Genomic DNA, 23,792 nt, shown 5'->3' on the forward strand with positions numbered 1-23,792 from the left:
TTGCCATTAGGTGCACAACTTAATAAAATTATTTCATTCCAGTCGATCTTTTTGGAAATGATTTGGCTCCTCCATGTTATCTTCTATAGGGGGCCCAACACGTCTAGTTTAGAGGCTGGAATGTTCTAACAGAGTGTGAAAGGAAATGCAGACTTTACCTCAGAGAAATAAAAGAGGGCTGACTCACAGAAGAGAATGTCAGCCAGGTAAACAGTTCCACTGGTCAGCACTTCAATCTGGTATTTACAGAAATGGTGACTTCGCAGAAACTCACTAAAGTGCCTGCACATGGACAAAAAGGGAAAATTTGAGGGAACGACCAAGGAAAGAGCTTAACTGGGAAAAATATACTCTCTCTTTCCATTCTGTGCCTATTGTATCTTAGAAGCCTCGGTCACACTACCTCCCTTCCCATGATGTTGTTCCTGGTTCCTACACCTGGAAGGATCTCTCCCACCTCTTAGTGACTTTGTAGTTGCCTCTGTTATGTGACACATGTTACATCATATTACATGTAACCAAAAAACATGCTCTATTTCTCTTAATAGGCTGTAACTTCCTTCAAAGCAGGGACTATATCTAACTGTGCCTTGCGCAGAGCACTCTTTCCATAAATACTAAATGACTCAATATGTAGACTTTTTTTTTAAGGGCATGCAGCAGTAATTAATCTAACAAAAAACAAAAAACAAAAAAACAAACCATGGAGGCAGTTTCAAAAAATCTATGTGGATTTAGTAATACAGCATCCATTAAGCTTAAAGCATGCACTAACAAATTAGGATATCCACCTGAACACATGCATTGTTGAAATGAATAAATTATAATAGTCACACTATAGTTATAATCACCCTCAAATGACTTCAGAATTTTAAAAAATTCTTTTAACTTAGGAAATATGAACAGTAAAAACAAATAAGTGTTTTATTTTTAAGAGTTCATATAATTTACATTTAAGACACCATGAACCAAGGAAGTCTCAGAGTATGCCTATAAGATCCTGTAAACATTCAAAACATTTAAGTCAACAAGATAGTTTGTTTTTAGTTGAATGAACTCACATCCCCAAACCCAAAATGTGAAAGTATGAAATTAACTTACTCTTGCTCCATTGCACTAAAGACTATAGACTGTGCCAAAACAAAACAGTTGGGATCCACCTGTCCATCTTCTCCACAAATCTTTGCTGTAAAAGAAATGGTAAATAAATTTCTACTAAATCCAAACCATACATCTTTGTGAATCAAAGTAGGAAAATAACTGTAGAGGTATATATATCAGAAAGTTTAAGAAAAATACAGGTGAACATATAATCTTGAGGTAGGGAAGATCTTTCCAAGCATATATATATTAAAGTGGAAATCAAAAGATTTAACAACATAAAATTAATTTCTATACATTAACACACCCCCAAAACAAAATACAAAAGGCACATGGGGGGAAAAATTTGCAGCATGACTGACAGTTTACTCTGAATATGGTAAATTATCATTCATGTATCAAGAGCTCCTACAAATAAGTAAGAAATATCCACAAAGAAAAATGAGCAAAGGACATGAAAAGAGTTTATAAAAGAACAAATATAGGGGTGCCTGGCTGGCTCAGTCAGAAGAGGATGCTCACTCAGGATTGTGAGTTCAAGCCCCACACTTGGTGTAGAGATTACTAAAAGAAACAAACTTAAACAAAAATAAATATAAAATGGCCAGTATGAAAAGATATACACGCTCACTAGTAATCAAATAAATATAACAAGTTAGAATAAGAAGGCACCCCACTTTTCGTTTAGTAAACTGGCACAAAATTGTTGTGACAACGCACATGTTTAATCGTTTAACACTACACTGTCTTGCTTGAGCAAAGACATGGGAAAACTGACACTAGTGTTAGTGAGAATATACTGGTATATCCTTTTCTGGAGAGCATTTTGGTACTTTATGGCATAAGCTTTAAAAATATGCATGCCCTTTCAATCAGCAATTCTATTTCTAAGACTGCAACCTAAAGAGTTATGGATTTGTAAAAAGATGTATCTGTAAAAAAGTTCATCAAAATGTTATCTGGTAGAAACATGAAATGTGCTAAAAATAGGAATTACCTAAGTAAAATGCAGGAAATCAGTAAGCTGTTTAGCCAGCTATCAAATATGGCTGAAAAAAACCATTCACCCACAACGGCTAGTTTCACTTTAAGTTCATGACCTTAGTGGGACCTTAATGAAACCCAAGGATCATACTACAGTTTTCTGGTCCATTTCCTCTCATACTCTGCCAGATGACACAAAACAGAACTTCTCCTCTCTCTTTGGACACCTTAACACCTCATCTAATCTCTTTGCTTCTTACTTCGTTAAGAAAATAGAAGGAATCAGAAAATTATTTCCACCACTTACCACCACATCTACCAACTCATCTGCACCACCCCTATCCATGCACTCCGTGTTTGAGCCCTGGATCTCATCCTCTTTTGCCTCAAAACTTCTTTCTCACAGCAACTGTCCCTCTATCTCCTGCATCAAGCTTTCCTTTGCTACTGCCTCATACTCACCAATTATATATAGTCTATTTGTATGCTCTACGTATATACTTGATTGTATGCTATACTTTATATGCTTGTAACACATCATCACAAAAACAAAACAAAAAGCATTGTACCTTGATTTAACATCCCCTTCCAGCTCATCTTTAGAGCAAAATGCCTCTTCGCAGTTGCTCATACTTGTCTCCATTCCACCTCCTAGTCTAAGACTCCTCTGATTAAATTTCTGTCTCAAGTGACCTACTGAAATTAAGATAACCAATGCACCAGTTGTCCACAAGGTTGGCATGTCCATTCCATTTCTAATATTCATCTTACTTAACCTCTCAGCAGGATTTAACACACCTCTGATCACTCCCTGACTCCTAGGAACATTGCTTCCAGAAAGAACTACTCTCCTGAAACATAGATGATATGGCAGAGCCAACTTTATGAGCTGCTACTTCTGTGTTTCCTTTGCTAGTTCTCCCTCAGTCACTAGACTTGTGAATGTTGGGCCTGCCCCAGAACACAGTCCTTAGGCCTCGTCTCTACTCATCATCCTCATTCCAAGGATAATGTTATCCACGGCTTTAAACCCATCTATATGCTGATGACTTCCAAACATATCTTCAACCTAGACCTCTCTCATGAACTCCTAGCTCAGATATCCAACTGCTTGACATTCACCATTTGGGTGTCTAAAAACCCACACTCCTGATTTTTCCCATAAGCCATTACCTCCACAATCTTCTTCAACTTATAAATGCAACTCCATTCTCTTACTCAGGTTTTCAAAAAACTGAAGTCATGCTTGATTCCTTTTCCCCCCTTACAACGTTCACTTTCAAACCATCAGCAAATTCTATCAGCTGTACCTTCAAAATATTTTTTAAACTCCACCACTTCAAGGATTTGCAGAAGATGAAGGATGCAGTGGAAGGATAGTTTCTGGGTTATTCTGAATCCCCATGTAAAAAGGAAGTAATCAGACAGCAACACCAGAAACCCATGGATAACATTTACAACAAAACCAGGAAGGTGGAATTTATAGTAACAGCTCACGGGCAGACTTCTTCCAACTGTATGTATTTGAAGTACAGCTGTATTAGAATATTTCAGCTGTAAGAGAATATGGGGTAGGATTCAGAATGAAGCCCAAAGAGAAAAATGACTGGCCTAAAAACACATATGTAATCAACATTTTAATTTTCTCAGATCCCTTAATCACCAAAGGTTACCAACTTATACTTTCAAAGATTTTTTTTCCCTTCATAGGATTATATCATTAATTTGATAAAGTTTAAGAAAAGAAAAAAAAGAATTGAAGTGATATTTCATTTCTAATGCTTATTTGGCTCAAAAATCCCCCCCTTGTGTCCTACGCCAGATAGTCTGGTTAGTCACTGGTACAAACAAATCCTAAAAGGAATCACTAGTCAGCCAATTCCTCAAATAGCCAAATTCTAATCAGTTAGGACACCCTAGTTGTATTATTGTACAGGAAATGTTCGTCTAGGTAAGTCTGGAAGATGGCAATAACAAATTCCCACATAAAAAATAGAACAAATTCCCACTACATAGAAAAGCCAATATGAAACGACATTTGCAACAAAACTGGGGAAAACCCCAAATATAAGCAAATGGTGACAAATAACCAGCAGCCACAAAACCTATGTATTATAGGCGTCTGTGTAGGAAAAAGAAAAGGAAAACAATGGGACCAGCATCTGATGAGCCCCAAAACAGCCAACAGTGGTTCACTGTGAAGTCTGATGGGCCAATTTAAGAAGCACAGCTCAGATATTAAAGGGTTTTACAGTGTCCAATATTGAGCCAGTGCAAAATATCAGTGGTAAAGATTTAAAGAGCCCCATGCTGGGGAGAATCTGCTAGAAGCAGAATAACAAGCTGTATTTTATAAACCAAAACTACAAAGTCTCTGTCAAAAAGATACAAAACTCAGTACTAGAACTTGATGGGAATATAAATATTTATTTAATAAAAACAAACCACTTTCATCTGTGATTACAGGTACACCTCAGGTCCTTCTGATACAACATAGTAAAAACTTATAAGTTTTTTATTTTACTATGACCTACAGAGAAATAGATTTATGTTACACAGTACACACAAACGTATATGAATTTTGATGAAAACAATGTCCTGAAATGATGTCTGTTTGTCTTTATTACTGAATCTTTGATATTTCTATTCTAGTCTTTTTTTTTTTTTTTGGCAGGAAAATGAGGTCGCAAGAGGAGACTGGTCTGAATTTACAGTTTGAAAAACACCACAAACAGCACACTAGTTAATGTGTAGGGATCTATTTCCAAATCCCAACTCTGCCATGTCTGAGTTGTGTTACTTTGGGCAAATGATTTACCCTCTTGTGCTTCCAATTCCTCATTTATAAAATAATAACTGTATATGCTATAAGGTTCTTTAGAAAGTTAGAGTTTATCCATGGAAAGTGCCTACAATGCTGTCTTGGACACAGTAAGTACTCAATAAATGTGTGCTACTATTCTTTTCATGCTGCTGTTGTTAACTGAGTCAAAGTCTAAGAATTTGGTTCCAACATATAACAGAAGAAAATTTTAAGTGAGCTACAGTTGATATAATAAAGTGCTCTGAAAACAGACTAGGAAGGGATACACTGAATTCCATGTTCATAAAAAAAATCCTCGTGGTTAAGCAAAACAACCCGCACTATTATTATTATTTACTTATTTATTTATTTTTTTTGCCAGAGCTTCAAGCACTGCTTACCTATGATGTCATTTCTCATTGCTTCTGTAATTGGTATTGGTTTAGCAGCATCTGGAGATATATATTTGGTAAAAGTATTCACTGCATCTTGTTCTATACCTGCAAGGGAAGGAGACAACTTCAAAATTCAAAGAGAAATTTGGGAAAGTAATGGACTATAATCATGAACAGCAGGGCTGTTTGCTGTAGGACCAAGCACACACACAAATACATACACATGTATTATAAACATATATAACAATATATTTAGGACAAAAAAAGGCTCTAGCATGTTACATTTTTACTCTTTGTGGAACACAGTTATATGTGAATTCCCTCCACTACACCTCATCTAAACTAAGAAGCTCCTTAAACAGTAATTATTTCTGCATGTTCTCTTTCCATGTCTCCTCTCCAAAGTCTCAATCTAATGGACTTGCACAGCAATATAAGAGCAAGGGCTCAAAAATTATTTATAAATCTACAATCAATTAAAATATTTTACAAAATGATTTCACGTTCATAAATATATCTGTTAACTTTCAACAACCTTAGAAAGTTAAAACAACAAATCTCGAACTTTTTAGTCTCAGGACTTCTTTGCAATCCTAATAAAAGAGCTTTTGTTAAATCTGAATTTTATCTATAGATATTAAGATATTAGAAATTAAAAAAAAAAACAAGAAAAATGACTGATTCTGTTAAAATTAACAATATCAAATCTTCCTTAACATAAACAACATGTTTTAGGAAAAAAAAAAAAAACTATTTTCCAAACTGAAAAAGAATTAGCAAGAAGAGGGCATTATTTTACATTTTTGCAACGCTGTTTGTCTTGATAGGAAACTGCTATATTTTCATATCTGCTTTGGCATTCAATCTGCTATGCTATTTTGTGTTGGCTGAAGTTTATTTTGATATGGTGATGTAATAATAAATACACACACACACACACACACACACAGTCTTCATCCTGGTTCCTGGTACAGAGCTTCTAAAACCCTGGAGATCCCTGAATATTAAGGGTAAGAAGAGCATATTTTGTTATTCATAAGTCCCTTTCAACCACAGGAAAGTTTATGGTAATGACTTGCAGAACAGAGCTGGTTGCCGAAGGAACAAACCAGGTGATTACAGCATTGGAACTTTCAGCTCTACTCCCCAACTCTAAGGAGGGAAGAAGAGCTGGGGATCCAGTTAATCACCAACGGCCAATAATTTAACCAATCATGCCCATGTTATAGAACCATAAAACCCCTGAATGAAGTAGTTCAGAGAGCTTCCCGGTTGGTGAATGCATCCATGTGCTGGAAGGATGGCATACCTCAACCCACAAAGACTGAGGCTTCTGCACTTGGGATCCCTCTTGACCTTGCCCTCTGCATCTCTTTACTTGGTGGTTCATTTGTATGTTTTATAATGTGCTTTATAATAAAACAGTAAATATAAGTAAAGTGTTTCCCTAAACTCTGTGAACTAATATAAGATTACTGAATACAAGGAGAAGTTATGGAAACCCTGGATTTATAGCTGGTTGGCCAGAAGTACATGTGATAACTTGAGACTTGCAGCTGGCATCTAAAGTAGGGGGCAATCTTGTGGACTGAGCCCTTAACCTGTGAGGTCTGTGCTAACTTGGGGAGTTAGTGCCAGAATGAATTAAACTGTAGAACCCCAAGTTACAGAGAATTGGAGAACTACTTCGTGTGGAAAACCCACACATTTGGTGTCAGAAGTGTTGTGAATAGAGAAATGGTTTTATCTATATATTTTTTAAAATTTATTTATGATAGTCACAGAGAGAGAGAGAGAGAGAGAGAGGCAAAGACATAGGCAGAGCGAGAAGCAGGCTCCATGCACCGGTAGCCCGACGTGGGATTCGATCCTGGGTCTCCAGGATCGCACCCTGGGCCAAAGGCAGGCGCTAAACTGCTGCGCCACCCAGGGATCCCTGGTTTTATCTATATTAAGAAAATCTGGCCTCAGATATGCAGAGATGGGAAAAGGGAGTATTTTAACAGCTTTTTAAAATCACTGTGAATATACTCTTCTTTGATATTACACCAAAATTTGACAAATGGCAGTTTCTTAAAGGTTAGTTAGAATGTGGGAAGTGGACCTCCTCTTCCAGTCTCTTTGGGGTCTGGCACAGAAACAAGATGACGAAGGGGATGTCACTGTTCAGAAAGCGTTGCAATAAGATGCACACGTTGTGCCACCACTGTGGCTCTAAGGCCTATCACCTTCAAAAGTCCACCTGTGGCAAGTGTGGCTACCCTGCCAACTGGAAGAGAAAGTATAACTGGAGAGCCAAGGCTAGAAGACAAAATACCACTGGGACCGGTCGAATGAGGCACCTAAAATTGTATACAGCAGATTCAGGCATGGATTCCGTGAAGGAACAACACCTAAGCCCAAGAGGGCAGCTGCCGCAGCATCCAATTCATCTTAAGGATTTCAATGATTAGTCAAAATAAACATTCTGGTTTAAAAAAAAAAAAAAAAAAAAAAAAAAAAGAATGTGGGAAGTGCAAGCCAGATCAGTGAACTTATCGGTTACATTAAAATCCAGTGGTATATCTCCCCCTTTAGTAAGTAGATCTTTACATTCATGATTTTATGACATCATGTATTTTTTAATATTTTGGAAAATACTGGTTCACTGACTTATGCAGACCTTCCAAATGTTGATACACTACATCAGAGAATGTAAAAAAAAGAAATCGCATCATTAATATCACCAATCATCTTATCAGAACACACTTAAAAAAAAAAAGATTTATTTATTTACTTGAGAGAGAGCAAGCATGAGAGGGGAGGAGGGACAGAGAGGCACAGCAGACAAGACCTGAGCCCAAGGCAGACGCTTAACTGACTGAGCTACCTAGGTGCTCCAGAATACTCTTTAAAGTTGTCAAAGCACAGGGTGGTAAATATCAGTTTTTCAAAATTCTAATTTTCACTTTAAAAGCTTACATTTTACCAAGGGCAACAAATACTATCAGCTGTTTTCCTTGAAATGACAAGCTCACTTCATTCATTTCCAAGAAAACATCTGGCAATTCCCAAGCCACAGTCATTCTTTGGAGTAAAAATGGTATTCCATTAAAAAAAAGAGCTAATTGAGGGGCACCTGGGTGGTTTAGTTGGTTGAGTGTCTGACTCTTGATTTCAGCTCAGGTCATGATCTCAGGGTCATGAGACTGAGCCCTGCATTGGGCCCTGTGCTCAGTGTGGAATCTGCTTCAGATTCTCTCTTGCTCTCCCTCCCATGCATTTTCACTCTCATATAAATAAATAAAATCTTAAAAAAAAAAAAAAGTAGTTAATTGAGTTCACAAAAACAATCAAATATGCATGTACTTTTCCTTAAAACAAGTAGTATGCTTGTTTATGCGTACTTCCCAATTCACCATACATATTAAAAAAATTATATACCTATGCTGTGATGAGCACTGGGTGTCTTTCAGAAGTAGTGATCACTAAACTGACATCTGAAAATAATATTACATTGTATGTTAACTAACTGAACTTTAAATAAAAAACTCAATAAAATAAAAACATTTAAAAAAATTTATATCTTTTTAAAAAATATTTTATTTATTTATTCATGAGAGACACAGAGAGAGAGAGGCAGAGACACAGGCAAAGGGAGAAGCAGGCTCCATGCAGGGAGCCCAATGTGGGACTTGATCCCTGGACTCCAGGATCCCGCCCTGGGCCAAAGACAGGTGCTCAACTGCTGAGTCACCCAGGCGTCCCCCAATTTTTTTTTTTAAAGAACAGATTATTATCCCTATTTTTATAGAAAAATACTTATGTGCAAAAGAATAAAATGAACTATTTGAGTTAATAAAGTGCTGGAGAGAGGATGGGGCCAACGAGAAGCAAAACAGTTTTTGATGTGACTGAAGATGTTATCAGCTTAAAACAGATTGCTGTAAAAGTCTTTTATGTACGTCCCATGGTGACCACAACAAAAATGCCTATGGAAGATATGCAAAAGAATGAGAAAGGAATCAAAGCATGTCACTACATGAAAACAAGGAAATACAAAGGAAGACAGCAAGAGAGGAAAAGAAGTAAAAAGGCCTAGAAGCCACTCAGAAAAACAATGAGCAAGATGGCAACATAAATCCTGCTCTATCAATAATAACTTTAAATGTGAATGAATTAAATTGCCCAAAAGACACAGAGACTGAATGTATTTTTAAAATAAAAAGAAATCAAGATCCTACTACATGATGCCTATAAGAGACTCAATTTAGATTTAAGGACACACAAAGGCTGAAAGTGAAAGGATGGAAAAAGATATTCCATGCAAACAGTAACAAAAAGAGCAGAGAGAAGGGGACTAACCTTGTCAAAAGGGGACTAACTTTAAGTCAAAAACTGTCACAAGAGACAATGATAAAAGGGTCAATCTACCAAGAAGATATAACAATTATATATACCGCAACATTAGAGCCTCTAAATATACAAACACTGACAGAAGTGAAGGAAGAAATAAACAGCAAGACAGTAACAGACTTCAATGCCCCATTTTCAGTAATGGATATAGAACATCCGGACAGAAAATCTGGAAGGAAACAGAGGACTCAACACCACAGACCAAATGGACCTAACAGACTTTTATAGAACATTCCATCCTACAGCAGCAGAATAGAATACACATTTAAATCATTCTCTAGGACAAATCACATGTTAGGTCACAAAACAGGTCTTAAATTTAATAAGACAGAAATCATATCAAGTATCTTTCCCAACCATAATGGAATAAACCCAGAAATCAAAAGCAAAAAGAAAACTGGAAAACTAAGAAATATGTGGAAATTAAACAATACATTCTTGAACAACCAATGAGTTGAAAAAGAAATTGAAAAGGAAGTTTAAAATATGTCTCGAGACAAATGAAAACACAACATATCACAATCTTACGGGATACACTAAAACCAGTATCAAGAGGGACACGTATAGCTATAAATGCTTACATCAAGAAAGCAGAAAAATCTCACAGAACCTAACTTTACACAAGAAACTAGAAATAACAAATTAAGCCCAAGTCAGAAGGAATAACAATTAGAGCAGAATTAAATACAGAATAGAAAAAAACAGAAAAATATATGCAAAATTTGGTTCTTCAAAAAGATCAACAAAATTGACCCAACTTTAGCTAGACTAAAATAGACAACTCAAACAAAATAAAAAATAAAAGAGGATATTACAACTGATGCCACAGAGCTAAAAGTTTCATAAGACACTATTAGAACACCTACTAAGACTGAATCACCAAGAAACAGAAATTGAACACATCTATAATTTGTAAGGAGACTGAATCAGTAATTAAAAATCCTTCTAACAAAGAAAAGCCCATAGCAGAAAGCAGAAAAGCAAATGGCTTCACTGGAGAATTCTACCAAACATTTAAAGAAGAATTAACAATAATCCTTCTCAAATTTGTCCCCCCAAAATGAAAAAGGAACACTTCCAAACTCATTTTATGAGGCCAGCCATTATTCTAATACCAAAGCCAAACAAAGATACTATAAAGCAAACTACAGTACAATATCCCTGATGAACACAGATGCAAAAATTCTCAACAAAACACTAGCAAACAGAATTCAACAGTACCTGAAAAGCATCACACACCATGACCAAGTGGAATTCATCCCTGGAGTGCGAGGATATGGTTTAACATATAAAAATCAACTACAGTGATACACCACATCAACTGAAGTGTAACTATCATACGATCAATTCAACAGATGTAGGAAAAGTATTTGACAAATTCAACACTCCTTCATGATTTAAAACTCTCAACATGCTAGGAACAAAAGGAAATTACCTCGACATAATAAAAGCCATAAACAAAAAACTAACAGCTAACATCATATTCAATCATGAAAAACTGAAAGCTTTTCTTCTTCTAATATTAGGAACAAGGGAAGGATGCCCACTTTTAACACCTCTATTCAACACAGTACTAGAAATCTAACCAAGGCTATTAGGATAGGGAGGATAAAAAGTATCCACATGGGAAAGAAAGCAGTTAAATTATCTCTATTTGCAGATAACTCTATTTTACATGTAGGAAACCCTGACAACTCCACAAAAAACTGATAGATGAATTCAGTTACAGGATATAAAATCAACATACAAAAATTAGTTGGATTTCTATATACTAACAATGAAATATACTTGCCAAAAAGGAAATTAAGCAAGCAATCCCATTTGTAATAACATAACAAAGAATAAAATACTTAGAAATAAACTTAACCAAGGAAGTAAAAGATTTATACACTTAAAACTGTAACACTGCTGAAAGAAATTAAAGAGAGCACAAATAAATGGAAAAACATCCTGTGTTCGTGAAATGGAAGACTTAATACTGGTAAGATGTCACTATCTATTTATTTATTTATGAGAGACACACAGAGAGAGGTAGAGACATAGGCAGAGTGGGAAGCAGGTCCCCCACTCACCCTCCCCCCGCCTCCCTGCAGGGAGCCCAATGCAGGACTCTAAGCAGACCAGGGATCACACCCTGAGCCAAAGGCAGATGTTCAACCGCTGAGCCACCCAGGTGTCCCAAGATGTCACTATCTAAAGTGATCTATAGACTTAACATATCCCTATCAAAATATTAGTGGTATTTTTCACAGGAATAGAAAAAAAAAAAAAAAACCTTAAATTCACAAGGAACCACAAAGGACCTGAATAGCCAAAACAACCTTGAGAAAGAACAAAGCCAGAGGTAACATCTTTCTTGATTTCAAAATATATTATAAAGCTACAAAAACGGAAACAGTATGGTACTGGCATAAGGGCAGATATACAAACCAAAAGGACAGAACCACAAGGAAATATCATCTCATACCTCTAAGGATGACCATTACCAAAACAAAAGTTAACAAGTGTTAGTGAGATGTGGAGAAATTGGACTCCTCATACACTGTTGGGTAGGAATGTAAAACGGTGTGACTACTATGGAAAACAATATGGAAACTCCTCAGAAAATTAAACATCTTAATAAATTAATAAATGAAACAGTTTAAATCAATAAATACCGGGCTAAACTAAAATAAATGCTTTGGTCCAATTTCTAAAATATTTTGTTAACAAAAGAACATAGAAATGCTTAAAATATCTGCTTTGCTTTTTAAAGCATACCTTTTGGAAACCTGTGAGGCCAGATTACTGGAAATAAAGAACTTTCCTTCAATTACTTGAATGATGCTCAAAATTCCATTTACTCATTTTAGTATTTCACTAAGAAGTTTTAAAATTTTCAAATGGCTAGGACGTGTCTTTTAACTGCAACTAATCCTTAACCACAACAAACCCCAAAATACAAAATACCAACCAACTCCATGAGATGATACACATATATCCGGAACTTTACCAAGACTTTTGAGTAACCAAGATACAAGAGTATTTCATTAAAATGGATATATTTTAGTCACCAATTTTATTTAAAGATTTTATTTATTCATTCATGAGAGGCATGGAGACAGAGGCAGAGATATAGGCAGAGGGAGAAGCAGGCTCCCTGCAGGGGGCCCAATGCGAGACTTGATCCCAGGACCCCAGGATCATGACCTGAGCCAAAGGCAGCTCAACCACTAAGTCACCCAGGTGCCCTCCTTTAATCACCGATTTTAAAGACAAAGCTGTGATTAGCAGATTTAAACACGAACAATGAAGTACAAAAGATAAACATGTAAATAAATAAATTCTTGGGGCTCCTGGATAGCTCAGCTGGTTAAGCGTCTGACTTGGATTTTCAGCTCAGGTCATGATCTCAGGGTCGTGAGATCAAGCCTCGCTTTGGGCTCTATGCTCAGCGGGAAGTCTGCTTAAGATTTTCTCCTTCTGCCCCCATTCCCACCCCAGTGTACTCACAACTCCCTCTCAGTCTCAAAATAAATAAATCTTAAAAAGAAAAAAAAAAAAAAGAAAAATTCTTCAGACTATAAACTTCACTCAATGGACAAAAATTTTCCTGAATGTCCAGTCTGTGACTATTTATTTCTGAGTCCTTGGTGTCCAGTATGGTACCTGGCATTACATAATAGGCACATAATAAATATCCGTTGAAAGAATAAACATCACAAACATTGGCTGAAAGAATTTACTTGATAAGGTCACACATTTTTTTCCTAGCATTTTAAATTAGCAGCATCTTTATGAAGAAATTTGAAGTCAGGAATTCTTTTTAGTCAGAGGGAAGAGGTCTTGTGATAAAATGGCTTAAAGCAGAGAAGAAAATCAAGACAAGTGGGACTTCAACACAAGGAACACACAAGCCTATTCCTAAAAGACTGCATTAGTCACTCAAAGTGGCTATTAAAGGAGAACATGTATCAACAAAATGAGAAATTAACACACTTATTAATGTCAGCTAAGAAGAATTTATTTTGTTAACCTCCACCTCTTTGCATAAAGATCCTAAAACCAACTTAGTATCTATTTACATGGAAGTACAAAATACCAGTATATCCTAAAAAGGTTATGCAGGAAGAAATTACACATTAATTCTGAGTTCTTAATCTTAATCTTTATTTACAAAATCAACAGGCCATTAAAAATTCCCTCTTTTGGGGATCCCTGGGTGGCGCAGCGGTTTAGCGCCTGCCTTTGACCCAGGATCGAATCCCACGTCGGGCTCCCGGTGCATGGAGCCTGCTTCTCCCTCTGCCTGTGTCTCTGCCTCTCTCTTTCTCTCTGTGTGACTATCATAAATAAATAAAAATTAAAAAAAAAAAATTCCCTCTTTTGGTAAAAGAAGTTTTAAGGGCATATTAAGAAAGCCCTAGGCCACCTAAGAGTGATATTAGGCAAATACAAAAAGAAGGTTTTTTACAAGAAAGTTTCCACTCAAAAAAAAAAAAAAAAAAAAAGAAAGAAAGTTTCCACTCTATGAAAAATGAGAGCTGGAATCAGAAACAGGAGAGTAGGCATTTCTATGCTCCAGAAAACTTCTAAATACAAATATGAGGTGCTGACACAGGGCTACAAACTGTAGCTCAAGAGGTTTTAATGCAATGAAAATAATTATAATAGGAACCAGAGAAGCAAGTGTTAAACCACTATCTTCCCTAATGTATTTGCTTTCAAGGAGAAAATAGAAAATCCATATTCTATGACTTGATTTGAAATTCTAAGGAGTAGGTCAAGATGAAATAAGCACACTCCACCCTATCTCTCCCACAGAATGCAACTACAAACACCAGACGAACTTATCTGAGGACCTGGAAAAGTAAATGGTAGCAGGCAGATAGAGAAAGGAAACCAGAACTTGAAGTACCATCATACTACAGGCAAGTTTCCCCACTTTCTGTTCCTCCAGTATCTCCTAGCCTGGACTCAAAAGCCAACACTGTACAGCCAGATGCTCAAAGGAAAAGCTCCAGACAAGCCCTCTATTTCTGGTCTAAGGAGCAGAAGGCGATGCCTATGGATAACAGAGAGTGAGGGAACCATCCTGGGCTTTTTTGTTTTATCCCTTTCACTCTAGTTTTGGTCCCCAAGTAATACCAGCCTACCAACAGTGGCAATGGCAGGAGCACTCTGGCAGGCTCCAAAATCCCTGTACTTTGACGGAGAAACTGTAGTCCCAAGAGGAAGAGGAGAATCCCTTTTTCTCTTATCCTCTGTCTTCTTGCTGCTTGGAAAGTAAAGCTCCAACTTTTTAGCCCAACAACAAGGAAGATGGGCTCCCCTTGGAACCAGAAGCTGTTAGGGAGACTGTAGAAAGGAGGGAGGTTCGTGAAAAGCTTATCAAGTTGTGTGTGTGTTTCTGGGCTCACACGTGAGCTGAGCATACATGGATTTGACTGTAAGAGCATACCAAAGGGTCTGAGACCTAAACTATGACCTTTTCACTTGTCAGACCTTGTCAGGTCCCAGACTGGATACCAACAGGTACATATACAAGTAAAATCCAAAAAAATGAACAGACTCTGGAACCACAGCCTACAGAGTGCTAGTTGAAACTTGTAGCCTGAACCTAACCTAACAGGATTTAAACATGACTCAGAATTATGTAAGTCAAATTGTCCATAATACAATCCAAAATTAACTGCCATACAAAACCCTAGAAAACTGCATTATCTCACAAAGGAAAAGACAAGCAAGATGATATGGATGCTGGAATTATAGAACATAGATTTTTTAAATTTTGTTTTGCTTTTTAAAGAAGCAATTATAGGGGCGCCTAGTGGCTCAGTCAGTTAGGCATCTGGCTCTTGATTTCAGCTCAGGTCATGATCTCAGGGAAATGGGACTGAGCCCCGCATTGGGCTCTGTGCTGAATGTGGAGCCTGCTTGAGGTTCTTTCACTCCCTTTCTTTCTGCCCCTCCCTTCTCCCCACTTGTGTTCTCTCTCTCTTAAAAAAGAAAAAAAAGGTATTATAACCATGTTCCAAGAAAAGTCAAATACTCTTGAAACAAATGGAAACCTTAGAACCAAAAAATAATACAAACTTAAAATCACTGTAAAGACTCAAAGAACAACGAAATAACAGAGGAAAGAATCGGTGAATCCAGAGGTAATACAAATAGAAATTTTCCAAGCTCAACAACAGGAAAAAAAAAAAAAAAATAGAAAAAAGTACAGCACCTCAAGGACCTGCAGAACAATAACAAGGGTAAAACATCTGGGTCATTAAATCCCCACGAAAAAAAGGAAAAAACTACAGTGACAAAAACAAAATGTGAAAAACAATGGCTAAAAACTTCCTCCCAACCAGCAAAAAAACCCAAACTTTTAAAATCAAGAAGCTCAGTGAACCTCAAATAAGAAGAAACTCAAAGAAATCCATACCCAAACACTATAACCAAATTGCTGAACATTAAAGACAGGGAAGTATCTCTAAAGCAGCTATAAAAAGATGCTAAATAGAGAGTAATGATGATTCTAAGACTGCAGACTTCTACCAAAAACCAGATAGGTCAGAGGCAGTGAAACACCACTTTCAAACTGGTAAAAGAAAATAACTGTCAACTTAGAATTCTCTATCAAGCAAAAAATTACTTCAATCTAAGGAGATTCTCAGATGGAAAACAGCAAGAAAATTCTCCAACAGCAGACCTGCTCTAAAAGAAATGCTAAAAGAATTCTTGAAACAGCGGTAAAATGGTAACAGAAATAATAACTGAATTTTCAGGGATGAAGAACTGCAACAGATACAGCAAATATCTGGTTTAAATGTAATCGACAATTTTTCTTTTAAGTTCTTTAAACTGTGTACAACAGTTGAAGGCCAAAGTCCTAACATTGTGTGATAGGGTTTTCAACAAAAGTAGATGACAACTACATCATGTGAGTGAGGAGAAGGGACCTAGGTGGTACGCTCTACATCCCACTTAACATGATAAAATACTAATTTTAAGTAGACTGTGTATGTAGGTATGTATGTATATGTACGTATGTTGTAATCCCTAGAGAAACCATTAAAAATCTATATACAAAGAGATATAATCAAGAACTCATAAATTCTTTAAAAAAATCCAAAAGAAAGAAGAGAATAGGAAATCAAAGGATGTAAAATAGAAGAAGCAGCAAACAAAAAAATAAAACAGGACACCTAAATCCGAATACATCAATAATTACACTTAATATCACTACATAGGAGTTATGTTAACAAGTATCAGTAATTACATTTACAAATTACATTGTAAATAATATTGTAATTAATTACACAATACAAATAACTACATTTAAAAAATTTTATCAACAAAAAAACCAGATCGTGGGATGCCTGGGTGGCTCAGCAGTTGAGCATCTGTTTACCTTTGGCTCAGGGCGTGATCCCAGTTCGGGGATTGAATCCCACATCAGGCTCCCTGTGAGGAGCCTGCTTCTCCCTCTGCCTATGTCTCTGCCTCTCTCTGTGTCTCTCATGAATAAATAAATAAATACATCTTAAAAAAAGTTAGAATGCATTAAAAAAAAACAACCTAACTCCATGCTGTCAAAAGAAACTCACTTGAAAAATGATAAAGGTAAGTCAAAAGCAATGGGATAGAAAAAGATATACATACACCATGTAAACACCAATCAGATTAAACTGGAGTGGCTACATAAGTCAGACAGCAGATATTTCTGAGCTTAGAACAAGTGAAGCTACTGCAGATAAAGAAGAACATTACATAATGATAAAAGATTTGATTCACCAGGAAGATATAATGACTCTAAATATGTATACAACAAACAAAAGACCCTCAAAATACATGCAAAAATGGGTAGAACTGAAAGTACAGTTGGAAATATCCACAATTCTGGTTGGAGACTTCAACATTTCTCTCTCAAAATAATGGATATTAAAAGCATACAAAATACCAGCAAGGATACAGAAGAACCAAACACCTTAACCCAACTCAATCTAATTGACATTTATAAAAATCTATCGAACAGCAGAATATACATTCTTCTCATTGCATGTGAGATATTCACCAAGACAAACCATATTCTAGGCCATTTAAAAATTTTAACAAATTTAAAAGAACTGAAATCACTCAAAGTATGGTATTTTTTCAAAGTATGTTTTCTGAGCATAATATAATTAAATGAGAAATCAGTAATAAAAAGACAACAGGGTAAAAATTCTCTAAACACCTGAAATTAAACATTTCTAAATAATCATAGACAAAAGAGTAGGACTCAAGGGAAATTAGACATCGAATTTTTGCTCAAAGCATTAGAATTTCTAGTGTGTTGCTAAAACAGTGATTAGAAGGAAATTTATAGCATTACATGCTTATCTTAAAAAAGAACGGTCTCAAACAATCTAAGTTCCTAGCTTAAGAAATAGGAAAAAGAGTAAAATAAATCCAAAGTAAGCAGGAGGAAAGAAGTAACACAGAGCAGAAAATCCATAAAATTGAAAACAAAAAAATAGATAAAAATCCATTAAATCAAAAGCTGGTTCTCTGAAAGAGACAGATTAAACCCCTATATATGTTGCCAAAAAAAAAAGATACACAATTACCTACAAGAGGAATGAAAAAGGGATATCACTACAAACTCAAGATTAAAAAGACAGTAAGGGCATGCTAGATAATTACCTGCCCATAAATTCAGTGATTCAATGAAATTAGTAATTCACTGAAAAGCATAAACTACTAACATTCACTCAAGAAGAAATAGATAACCTGAATAGCCCCCAAAATTAAAGAATTTGAATTCAGTTTGAAACATTCTGAAAACAAAACAAACAAATCCAGGCTCTTGCAAATTCTACGAAACATTTAAAGAAAAAATAAAAACGATTCTACATGATCTCTCCCAGATAATAGGAGAGGTAGGAAAACTTCACAACTCATTTTTGGAGGCCAACGTTACATTGATACTAACACCAGACAAAAGCAGTACAAGAAAACTACAGACCAAATCCATCATAAACACAAATGCAAAAATGCTCAACAGAATTGAGAAAAAATCCAATCTAGCAACATGTAAAAAGAAAAATACACCACAACTAAATGGGTTTACCCTGGGAATGAGTGCTTATTCAAACTTTTAAAAGTCAATAAATATGATCCATCATACTAATAGGCAAAAAAAGGAAAACCACACAGTCCTATCAAACAACACAGAAAAAAAAAAAAACATGACAAAATTCAGCATCATTCATGATTCAAACAACTCTCAGGAAACCATTAAGAGAAACAAACTTCATCAACCTGATAAAGGGCATTTACAGAAAAACCCACAGCTAACCTCATACTTAAAGGTAAAAGACTGAATGCTTTCCCTCCAAGATCAGGAACAAGATAAGAATATTCATTCTCGGGATCCCTGAGTGGCGCAGCGGTTTAGCGCCTGCCTTTGGCCCAGGGCGCGATCCTAGAGACCCGGGATCGAATCCCACGTCGGGCTCCCGGTGCATGGAGCCTGCTTCTCCCTCCTCCTGTGTCTCTGCCTCTCTCTCTGTGTGACTATCATAAATAAATAAAATAAAATAAAGTAAAAAAAAGAATATTCATTCTCACTGATCCTAACGAACATGATACAGAAGTCCTAGCTAGCACAATAAGGCAAGGGGGGAAAAAAAAGACTGGAAAGTAAGAAATAACAGTCCCTATTCATGAACAACATCAATGTCTACATAGAATATCCCAAGCAATCTTGTGATTTTCATAAGGTTACAGAATAGAAGGTTACAGAATACATATAAAACTCAATCATACTGCTAAATACTGGCAATAAAAAAATTAGAAAACAAATTTTTAAAATATCATTCATAACATGGTATCATTCTTGAATATCATTCATAAAACACATGAAGGATCTGTGAGCTGAAAACTACACAATGCTGATGAAAAAAATAAAAGACAATAAAAAGACATTCCACGTCCATGGATTTTAAGACCTAATACAGTTAAGATGTAAATTCCTCCCAAACTGACCTATGGATTGAATACAATTTCAATAAAAATTGCAGCAGGATTTCTTGTAGGTACAGACAAGATTATGCTAAAGATTATATGAAGAAAAAAACAAAACGAGACAAAACAATTTGGAAAAAGAACGAACAAACTTGAAGGGCTCCTACTACCCAATTTTCAGAATTACAGTAAAGCTACAGTAATCAAGATAGTGAGTAGTAGTGAAGGAACAAACACATATCTCAACGGAACAGAACAGAGTCCATAAATGCACCTACACAAATACAGCTAAGGTACAAAGGCAATTCAATAGAGTAAGAGTAGTCTTTTCAATTAATGGTGTTGCAACAACTGGGTGTCTACATGCAAAACTAAAAACCAGTATGAAAAAACTTGACCTAACCCTTACATCTTATACAATATTAATTCAAAATAGACTATATATCTAAACATGAAGTAAAAAAATCACAATACTTTTAGAACACACAGGAGAAAATCTCCATGAACTAAACTAGGCAAAAAGTTTTTAGGGTATAACTCCAAAAGCACAATCCATTAAAAAAAACGGGGGGGGGGGATCCCTGGGTGGCGCAGTGGTTTGGTGCCTGCCTTTGGCCCAGGGCGCGATCCTGGAGACCCAGGATCGAATCCCACGTCGGGCTCCCGGTGCATGGAGCCTGCTTCTCCCTCTGCCTGTGTCTCTGCCCCTCTCTCTCTCTCTCTCTCTCTCTCTCTCTCTCTCTCGGTGGAGCCTGCTTCTCCCTCTGACTGTGTCTCTGCCTCTCTCTCTCTCTCTCTCTCTCTCTGTGTGACTATCATAAATAAATAAAAATTAAAAAAAAAAAGGTCGATTAGACTTAATTGAAAAAGTCCTTTTGTTCTGTGAAAGACACTATTTAGAGAATGAAAAGCCAAGCTATAAACTAGGAGAAAAACATTTGCAAATCACATAGCCAATAAAGGTTTTATTTTTTATTTATTTATTTATTTTTAAAGAGTTTATTTATTTATTCATGAGAGACAGAGAGAGAGGCAGAGACACAAGCAGGCTCCATGCAGGGAGCCCGACGTGGGACTCGATCCCGGGTCTCTAGGATCACAGCCTGGGCTGAAGGCGGCACTAAACCGCTGAGCCACCTAGGCTGCCCCAATAAAGGCTTTATATCCAGAACACAAAAAGAACTCTCAAAATTCAACAATAATAAAACAAACAATCCAATAAAGTATGAGACTATGTTGCTGGGGAAAATGCAAAATGGTACAGCCACTCTACAAAACAGTCTGGTAGTTTCTTACCATTTAAACACACACCATATAATCAACAAACCTACTACTAGGTATTAACCTTAGAGAAATAAAAACTTTTGTCCACACAAAAACCTGTACACAGATGTTTATAGCAGCCTTATTCATAATCATCAACAGCTGGAAACAATCCAAATACCCTCCACAGGTGAATAGATAACACATCTATACCATAGAATACAAGAAAAAGCAATGAACTGTTGACAGAATATGGATAAATTTCAAGCCATTATGCTGAAAGAAGCTAGTCTCAAAAGCAACATATTATGTAAATTTACTTGTAAGGCACTCCAGAGAATGGATCAGTGGTTGCCAAATGCTGGGATAGAGGAGGGTTTAACTATAAAGGAGACAGAACTATTCTTATCCTATGATGACAATTACAGGAATCTATGCATGTGTTACAATTCATGCAAGGATATATCAAAGAAGGTTCAAATCTACTGTATAAAAATTTTAAAACTAATGAAAACTGGAAAAAACTAGTGCTCTTTAAATGACTCCACTGCTATTTCTATTTTTTATTAAAATTAAGTACCAACAAAACAAAAAGCTTCCAAATACAATAAAGTGTATTACAATTAAAGAAACAGACTTCCATTTCCAGAAACTGGCCAGACTAGATAGATATTCAAAGAAATTCTTCCCAATACTGATTCTTCCAAAATGCTTTTAAAAAGTTTATCAGAGTTTGTAAAGTAAGAGAAATATAGCAGAAAGAAGGACAAGCAGTTCCCTTATTGGAGACCGTTGGGGCCTGTAACATTTCAGAATTCAGAATCTGGGTTTGTTTGTTTAGCTTTGTTTTTTTACAGAGGGAACACAACTATGTTCATATATACCATATTAATACTCTAGCAGCATGTGGAACAACACCACATAATCAAACACATTCACGTTTCTGCAGTAAGTTCATCCCAGTTCAGGCCAAGTTTTGTTCATTTAAAAAATAACTTGTGATAGTTAAAGCTTTCTGGATTTCTAAATTGCAGATAAAGAAACTGTGGACCTGCAGGAGCCAGTGCAAATCAAGATGGGCAGAGTGCGAGATAGGCAGGGCATTCACCTGGGAAAACCACCAATGTCTAGAGACTTGAAAGTGTGCACTTTCAAGGGCAATTGCCCAGGGCCTGAACAGGGTAGGAGATTAGACCATATCATGCCAAAGGCCCCAAGACTTTGCCTGAAAAACCCAAGACAAAAACATATTTTAAATGGTACAAGGAAGGTAGTGAAGCTGGCACCAGATACATCGCAAAAGCAAATGCAAATATATTCTGGAATAACCCAATTTACTTATTTTTATTTTTTTCTGGAATAACTCAATTTAAACAGCATTCTCACACAAATCCCAAATCCCCGCATATAAAAATCCAAAAACCTATGTTCAGACAGCCAAAAATCACTAAAATCACAAGGTACCAAGAGTGTAAATCTAAAGAAACAAATAAATGTTGAATCAGATCCATAAAAACTATAGATAATAGAATTATCAGATAATGAATATATCCTTAATACACTCAAATAAGAAATGGGCTCAAAAGTAGGATGGAGGAATAAAGGAACAAGAAACTAAAAAGTGACCAGGTAAATCTGAATTAAAAAAAAAAAATCTAGAAATACAAAATTCAGTAACTTTTAGATAAAAATAACATTTTAAATAACTGATTCAACAGAAGATTAGACCCATCATAAGAGACAATCAATGAACCAAAACATAAATCTGAAGCAACTACCATCAATGTAAAAGAGCTACATACTATATGATTTCAATATATAACATTATGGAAAAAGCAAAACTACAGAGACAGTAAAAAAGATTTGTCGCTGTCAGGGATTACCAGATAGGAAGAGATAGAGATGAAAAGGCAGAGTACAGACAATTTTTAGGGCAGTGAAAAACTCTAATGCCATAATGATAGACACCTCATTGTACGTTTATCCAAAGCCATAGAATGCACAACACCAAAAGTGAACTCTAATATAAACTATGAACTATGGGTGACTATAATGTGTCCAGGTAGGTTCATCAACTGCAACAAATGTCCTGCTCTGGTGGGAGTCATGGATGATGGAGGGGCAGACCTATACATATGCAGAGGCCAAGGGTATATGGGAAATTGCTGTACCTTCCAGTCAATTGTGCTGTGAATCTTAAATGATGCTGCTCTGGAAAGGGGCACCTGGGTGGCTCAGTCATTAAGTATCTGCCTTCCACTCTGGTCATGACCTCAGGGTTCTGGGATTGAGCCCCACATAGGGCTCCCTGCTCAATGGGGAGACTCCTTCTCCCTCTCCTCCCCTCGTGTGTTGTCACTATCTTTCTCTTTCTCTCAAAGAAATAAGTAAATTCTCAAAAACAAAACAAAAAACCTGCTCTGAAAAAAATAAAGTCTTACTAGAGAAAAAAAAAAAAAAGAAAAGAAAAAGCAAACAAAAAAGAATCACCTGGCCCTATAAGAAACAACAGATAAGATGAAAGAGAGGAAAAACATGGAGGCTGTCTACTCAGAATTCCAGGTGGTAGGACGCCAACCAGCTTAGCAGCTGAGCGTCTGCCTTCGGCTCAGGGCGTGATCCCAGGATCCAGGATGGAGTCCCACATCGGGTTCCCTGTGGGGAGCCTGCTTCTCCCTCTGCCTGTGTCTCTGCCCCCCTCCCCGTGTGTCTCCCATGAATAAATAAACCTTTAAAAAGAAAAAAATGTGTCTCTCATGAATAAATAAACTTTTAAAAAGAAAAAAAAAAAAGAATTCCAGGTGGTGATGACCAAAAAATTAAGAGTATAACTTCAAAAAGAATCTAGTAGAAATAAAAAGGTGGTCGTT

At 36.3% G+C, this 23,792-nt stretch overlaps 1 protein-coding gene and 1 pseudogene across 4 annotated transcripts in view; one reads left to right on the forward strand and one right to left on the reverse strand.

The window, feature by feature from the left end:
* The window catches only part of AKAP10 (A-kinase anchoring protein 10), an 85,633-nt gene that overhangs the window by 34,323 nt on the left and 27,518 nt on the right, over positions 1–23,792 (reverse strand). For all 4 annotated transcript variants that reach the window (XM_072820966.1, XM_072820967.1, XM_072820968.1 and 1 more), the window contains 3 exons: positions 5,290–5,388; positions 1,102–1,186; positions 159–282 (listed from right to left, as the gene is read on the reverse strand). In XM_072820966.1, the coding sequence (XP_072677067.1) occupies positions 159–282; positions 1,102–1,186; positions 5,290–5,388 (308 nt within the window). The remainder of the gene's footprint in view (positions 1–158; positions 283–1,101; positions 1,187–5,289; positions 5,389–23,792) is intronic.
* LOC140624923 (large ribosomal subunit protein eL37 pseudogene) lies at positions 7,428–7,720 on the forward strand (annotated as a pseudogene).

This window comes from Canis lupus, chromosome 3 (assembly GCF_048164855.1).
Source record: "Canis lupus baileyi chromosome 3, mCanLup2.hap1, whole genome shotgun sequence".
Taxonomy (NCBI): Eukaryota; Metazoa; Chordata; class Mammalia; order Carnivora; family Canidae; genus Canis; species Canis lupus.